This window comes from Leptonychotes weddellii, chromosome 13 (assembly GCF_054177405.1).
Source record: "Leptonychotes weddellii isolate Sample4059 chromosome 13, ASM5417740v2, whole genome shotgun sequence".
NCBI classification, from domain to species: Eukaryota; Metazoa; Chordata; class Mammalia; order Carnivora; family Phocidae; genus Leptonychotes; species Leptonychotes weddellii.
Genome location: NC_138381.1, coordinates 64,921,813 through 64,929,019, shown reverse-complemented (window position 1 = coordinate 64,929,019; position 7,207 = coordinate 64,921,813). Strand labels below are relative to the sequence as shown.

The window sequence follows — 7,207 nt, the reverse complement described above, 5'->3', positions numbered from 1 at the left end:
GCCTGGGTGGCTCAGTTGGTTAAGCGACTGCCTTCGGCTCAGGTCATGATCCTGGAGTCCCGGGATCGAGTCCCGCATCGGGCTCCCTGCTCAGCAGGGAGTCTGCTTCTCCCTCTGGCCTTCCTCCCTCTCATGCTCTCTGTCTCTCATTCTCTCTCTCTCAAATAAATAAATAAAATCTTTAAAAAAAAAAAAAAAAGACCTTTCCTGTCAGGGCGCCTGGGTGGCTCCGTTGGTTAAGCCACTGCCTTCGGCTCAGGTCATGATCCTGGAGTCCCGGGATCGAGTCCCGCATCGGGCTCCCTGCTCGGCGGGGAGTCTGCTTCTCCCTCTGACCTTCCCCCCTCTCATGTGCTCTCTCTCTCTCATTCTCGCTCTCTCAAATAAATAAATAAATCTTAAAAAAAAAAAAAAAAAAAAGAGTCACACGCTCTGCTGACTGAGCCAGCCATTCACTTCCCATCTCCCACCTGTGGCCTCTGGCAACCACGAGTCTACTTTCTGTGCCTATAGACTTGCCTATTCTGGACATTCCATATAAATGGAATCACAAAACACCTATCCCTTTGTGTCTAGCTTCTTTCAGTTAACATAATGCTTTGAAGGTTCATCCATTGGAGCATAAATCAGTACTTTGTTCCTTTTTATGCCTGCATACTGTCCCACTGTATGGATAGACCACAATTTGGGTATCTGTTCTTCTTCTGGTGGACATCTGGGTGGTTTCCACCTTTTGGTGATTGTGCATCATACTTCAGTAGACATCGGTATGCAAGTCTTTATTTGAACCCCTGTTTTCACTTCTTTTGGGTATCCCCCAGGAACGGGATTGCTGGGTTAGATGGTTAAGTCTTTACCTTGTTGAAGTAGACTTCCTTCTAGACCAAGAAATGACTAAGGAATTCACGCATATTATGAAGTCGAACAGAACTGAGTGCGCAAGAGGAAGAACGATGTTCTCCTCCTCATGCCTTCGTCCTCCCTTCGCTCCCTTACTCACAGTTTGATTTCTATCTTTTCTCCGCTGTTTATCTGCACGTGCATACATGTACACACACAGTTGTTTAGAAACGGTATTGTTTTATAAATACACTCTTCCACAGTCTGCTTTTCTCCCACCCACACCACAGTGTGTTGTCAGATGTGACATTAGGAGCCACCCCCCTTCAGGATCCAGGCACCCTGTGGCATTCCATTGTCTGGATTATGTCGGAGCTCATTTAGCCCGAGCCCTACAGGTGGGCATTTAGGTTTGTTTCTGTGTCGTTTGCTATCTCTCTTAGCAGTGCTCCCCGAGCACTCTTGTTTAGCCAGACTTGGGCATCTGGGCCAAGAAAGAGTCTTGGGAGGAAATTGGCCAGATTAAAAGGAAATGAGTATTTTAGGATCATGACATGTATACTGAACCATCCAAAAGTCGTACCCATTTATGTCCTTGCCAACAGTATCCAAGAGTGTCCATTTTCCCACATCCTCACCCACACTGGGTGTGTTCAGTCTTTGGAATTTTATGGTATCTCACAGTTGTGATTTTAAAAGCAGCTGTTTTGATCATCTCACCACTTCCTTTCTCTTTCAAGTCGCTTAACTTAAGTTGGATTGTTTCTCTTTTTTTTTTCAGCAAAAGGAAGGGCATGGTGTGGATGGAGCATCCCTCCCAAGAAGCCCCTGGAAGCCTGGTTCGCTCCGGGAGAAGTCTAGGCAGACAGAGTGGAAAGACAGTTGTAACCAAGTCCCCAGCAACTGTCGGGGTAAAAGCTCGGTGGGGGCTCTGAGCCCTTCTGACAGCACTCCAGAAGATGAGGGAAGCTTCCAGACTGTGTGGGCCACAGTGTTTGAGCATCACGTGGAGAGACACACAGTGGCTGACCAGTCGCGACACTGTCCCTCGGCCACGCCACACAGAGATGTGGCAGATGCCCATGTCTCAGAAGCCAGACCCAGGCACGAGAGAAGCTCTTGGCTGGGGAAGGACCTGCCGGAAAAGACAAACCTCACGAAACAGAACTCCAGATGGGTTGAAAATCCCAATACAGAGAAATGGGGACAGACCACCCTTTCGAATGGTGAACCCAAACAGTATCACGTGCCCCTCCCGGAAGAACACCCTTTGGATGAAAAACGCCATAAAAACCCCTTCCTCCAACACTCCGAAAATCCTCCCCCATCCCAGAGGGTCGAGCCCAAGTATGACATCCTGCACACGGTGGGCAAGCGTGTGCACAGTGAGGCCGTCTCCACGGCGTTGGAGGAAAAAGCCGTGACCCTGAGAAGTGGCAGGTCTCAGCTCTCACCGAAGGAGAGACAGCAGTCCCATGAGGTCACCCCTGCTGACCCAGAGCGCAGGCTGGGAGGTCAGGCAGGGTCTGTCCAAAGGGCCAGTTTGATTTGGGAAGCTCGAGGGACTCATGAAGTCAGTGGGCCAAAGCCGGACTTCCGAGAGCCGAAGGACACGTTTGGGGGCAATTGCCTGTCACCCAAATGGACAGGTGGGGTGACCGTGAACTGGCATAAAGCCACTGTGGTGGCCAGTGAAGAGAAAGGCTCGGAACCGGGCCCCGAGATCAACAGCGAGCGCTCAGCCAGGCCCTGCGGCCCCCAAGCCAGCTCTGGGAGGGCCACCCAGGCTGCCGTCTGGGAGGCCCTGCAGGAGGGCCCTGATGAGGCCAGGAATAAGTCAGGAGGCTGCAGCTCAGCGGGAGAAAGGGGTCCCCCCTGGGGGTGCCCTCTGGATCTTCCTCCCAGGGGTAAGGACGAGCCGTCTGACTTCTGGGCAAGGTCGCATCCAGAAGAGTGGGTGCAGAAGGGACCCCTCGCTGTGGCTGCTGGTGAGGGTGAGCCACAGCCGGCCCAGGCACCGGAGCCCGAGGCCAAGATGCAGAAGGCGGGTCCCCTGGACCAGAGGTTCGAGAGGTGGCGGCGGCGGACGTTGCCCCACGACGTGAAGTTTGACGAATTCAGCTTCCTGGCCCCAGAAAACTCTTGGAAGGTGGAGCAGAGACGAACAGACCATTGGAGCCCCACCCCAAGTGCCTTAAGAAAACCTGAGCTATCCCACCACAGGGTGGAGACCCAGGAGGTGAGCCCAGGTGCTTCCCAGGACCCGACTAGGCCAGCGGTGAAGCAGGGGTCCTCTTTGGAACCCAGGGCGACATTTTTTGCAGTGACGTATCAGATTCCCGATACTCAAAAAGCAAAGAGCGTTGTTAAGCCAGGGCCTGAAAACTTGATGGAACATTCTAGAAAAACAGTCCCACCTCCTTCTCATCCTCTAACATCCACATTGGTTTCTCTTAACCATGAAGAGCCACTGGAGGCCAAGGGCAGTAACAACTGGGCTAAGGGCAAAGAGCGCCATAGCGCAAGCTGTTCAAAACCTCCGAAGCCAGCAGACCACCCATCACCTCTTGGGTACAAGACTCTGGATCCTTCTAGTGAAAGAAGCATGGATGCTGATGCTTTATGGATCCGCTGGGGACCAGAAGATGGCATCGGTTTTCAGAGCAATCGGAAGGATAGTGGGAACAGGACACCCCCCAGCAATGCCCCCAAAAGCCACCTGGAAGCCAGCGATCTCCTCATCAGAAGGGACCCTGAAGTGGTCAGTGCGAGGGTCCCAGGGAAAATCAAAGATGGCTACAGATCCAGCGTTCTCGACATTGACGCCCTGATGGCGGACTACAAGAAGCAGGAGGGCCAGGAGTCAGTGGTGGGTACGCCCACAGCGTCCAGCGGCTCGACTTTGGAGAGGCCCGGCCGGCAAGGCAGGGTGGACCCAAGAAGGAGGAGCTCGAAGGAGAGGTCTGAAGCTGAGGGTCTCCGGAAACCAGCCAGTTTTGCCGAAGCAAACCACGGTTCCAGTCCTGGCTCCGGCCAGCAGCCAGCAGAGGCCCCAGGGGCAGCCGCGAACCCCACACTCAGCCCTCGTCTGTGGGCTTTGCCACTCTCAGCTCCTAATGAAAAGTATCCAGGGGCCTCTTCTGGCCCCGCGGGTCCCCGGGGACAAGTTTTGGGAACCCCTGAGGGTGACAGAAAGGATTTGGTTAGTAAACCTCAGAGTGCAAAGTATCCGAACTCCCCAGACGAGTCAAAGCCCACTCCCTGGGAGGATCTGGGCAGTGGGGCCAGCGTGTTGGCCAGATCCTCTCCCACTGACCAGAGGAAAGGGACCCCAAGGAAATCCATTGGGAGAGGAGAGGAGGACAGTGTGGTCCAGCGGGGTGATCACTCATACGACTGTGGCAGGTCACCGCTGAGTGTCAAGAGGGCCTATTCGGAGAAGGGGCCCCCTGCCAAAGTCCGAGAGGGCCTGTCTGTCATGCAGGAAGCCAGAGAGAGGAGGCAAGAGCAACCCAGAGGGAGGTCCAGCCTCCCCGGAGACAGTTCTGAGGCCAAGGATGCCAAAATGGGTCCCTGCCGGCGAGAGTCGGGGACTCGAGACGGTCAAAAGGTGAGCAGGAAGGCTGTTTTGGTTTTGTAAAACGTTGGTTAGACACATAGGCCAGGGGTCTCAAACTCCCATCCCACGTGGGCCAGGTGGGTATGTAAATGAATGGAGTCAGGCTGATTGTGGGACTCTAGGGAGTGGTGGGGATTGTGGCAAAATAGCTCATTCCTGGGGGGGAGGGGCAGAGGCAGCTATTGCCCAGGTCCAGCTGGTTCTTAACACGTGCTGGCTCCATTTAGTCCATGCGCCACCAATTTGAAACCTCTGGCCCAGAATGATGATGATCGTTTATCGAGCACCCGCTGTCCGTTCCAGTATATGTTGTTTCCAGTTCATTATCCTGTCCCTCATAAGCAGCATCCTGCATGGATGACATTTTATGAACATGCAAGGAATACTTGTGGAATGAGTGAAGGAGCAATCTTATGTGAGTCTCATGGCAATCCCTCTTTTGTGGGATTGTGGTGGTTTGGGTTTCCGTAGAAGCAGACCCTTGCAAGCAGTTGTTTTATTTTTATTTTTTAAGATTTTATTTATTTATTTATTTGAGAGAGAGAGAGCATGAGCTGGGGGAGGAGCAGAAGGAGGACAAACAGACTCCCTGCTGAGCATAGAGCCCGACACGGGGCTCGACCTCACGACCCTGTGATCATGACCTGAGCCGAAATCAAGAGTCAGACACTTAACCGACTGAGCCACCCAGGTGTCCCGCAGGTAGTTATTTTAGAAGGTGATCCCTGGCAGGATCCCAGTGGAGAAGTGAGGCAGGGAAGGGGGAGGCTGATGAGAATGGTGCCCCTGTGGCCTCTGAGGCTCCTTCTTGCTGGAGACCTCTGGGAAGTGGCATAGATCACCCCTGACTTGTCCTGTCCCAGGGGCAAGGAACCTGGCGTATTTATTTTCCAGTTCCCTTCTGCCCTCTCCTGAGGCTATTTCTGGGGCTATCGACATCCAGACTCTTCCATCCTGGCTGGTGCCACGCTCAGTGGCGGAGAGTAAACTACCCCCCAGCGGGACACCATTGCCATTGGCAAGTACTTGAGTGTTGGGCAGGGCAGGGCGCCCACAACGTCAGTGGCAGACCTGATCGTCTTGTACAGATGGAAAAAACCCAGGCTCAGAGAAGTTAAGTAACTTGTCTCGGGTCACACAGCACCAAATGGCAACCTACGGTTTGAACCCAGGTCTGGCTTGACACCCAAGCTTTCAAATAGGCTCCTCGGTGGTGAACGAGGAACCTTGAAGATGGGGAAGAAATCTGAGTATCAACCCCTTATCCCTCTCTCGCCCATCCTCAGCATTCCTCCCACCCCGTGACCACTCAGCTTCTTTTCTGGTCCAAATTCCCATAGAGTTTCTTTCTGAAAATACAAGCAAATATGAACACAAATTCTTACTTTTGCCTCTCTTTTCCATCCAAGAGAGCATTCTCTTAACGGGGTTGAAACTTTGGTTGCATATGGATGTAACCCACCTCGGCTTCTTAGACTGAGTGATGAAGGGCAAATCCCTTCTCCGAGGTTCTGTGCCTCAGTTTCCTCATCTGTAAAAAGAAAGTAGAGGGTCCAACCTGGACAGGGACATGGTAGAAATGAAACAGTGGGGTGAGGCCAATACAGATCGTAACACGAAGGGTCACCCAGGGCTTTCCAGGTCCCGCGTTCACACGCCAGTCTGCCGCTCACCAGCTGTGCGTGAAGCAGTGACTTTGCCTCCCTGGGCCTCAGATCCCTCACCAGAGTGGACAGAAGTTTCTGCCCGGCAGCTCTGTGGGCAGGCCCGGTGGGTGCGAGCGCAGGGCCGGCCCGTGGGTTCTGCTGAGGCGCCGCCCCAGGAGGGGTTCCACGAGGCTGTTATTGTGGGCACAGCGGGAGACGGGGTAAGATGAGGAAATGTGACACTTAATCCATTTGCCAGCGCCTTGCTCAGGGGCCTTCTGGCAGTGGGAGAGTCAGGGCGGCATGGAAGCGGCCCCCCGGCCCGGCCTTGGATGCCGGCCCGGGATGCGCAGGCCCCAGGAGTGCTCGTTGTCAGAGGATCTGTTTTCTCACCGAGGGATTGGGACGCCTTGGACCAGCTCCCTGTTTCCCTTCTTTCCTGCCCAACCAGCTTTGGTTCCTGATCTTGAAAAAATAGATAAGAGCCACCCAGAAGTACAAAATGTTGGTCCTTAAAAATTCTGACCTTACGAGAGTGTATAAGAGAGTGTATCCCTGGACCCCACCCCCCACCCCCCGCCAGGGAGCCACTGTTCGTTTTCGGGATCTTTGGGGCTTTCCTACACCACAGAGTTGCATCTCTATTTGTAGTTGTATTTTCCTTCCTGCAAAAGCAGTGCACGCTCGTGTGAAGTTGAATGTGTTACGGTAAGCACACGGTTTAGATTGAGAGGCTCCTCTAAATGATGAGTGTGGGGTACAGCCTTCCAGCATCCTACCACGCACAGATGGGCTCCCTGACCCCCAGCCCTGAGAATCATCCCGCCCCTAATGCACGTGGCTCCACAGGTAAGGAAGGCCAGCCAGGTACAGATACAGGTAAATCACATGCTGTCTTAATGGAAACATGGCAACGTTCTACAGAAAATCTACAACTTGCTTTTTTTTAACTTAGCAGTTAAAAAAAAAAGCAACCAGTATGTAGATAATCACTTTATTATTTTCAGTGGCTGCAAAGTACTTTGTTAAGTGACTGAGCCCAAACTTTTTTTATCCGGACACTTGTGGATGGACATTTGGGTTGGTTGAGTCTTTGTGTCAC

At 53.1% G+C, this 7,207-nt stretch overlaps 1 protein-coding gene across 7 annotated transcripts in view; it reads left to right on the top strand.

The window, feature by feature from the left end:
- KIAA1671 (KIAA1671 ortholog) overlaps window positions 1-7,207 on the top strand; it is a 181,899-nt gene that overhangs the window by 60,476 nt on the left and 114,216 nt on the right. For all 7 annotated transcript variants that reach the window (XM_081801945.1, XM_081801948.1, XM_081801947.1 and 4 more), the window contains exon 5: window positions 1,622-4,450. In XM_081801945.1, coding sequence (XP_081658071.1) covers window positions 1,622-4,450 — 2,829 coding nt within the window. The remainder of the gene's footprint in view (window positions 1-1,621; window positions 4,451-7,207) is intronic.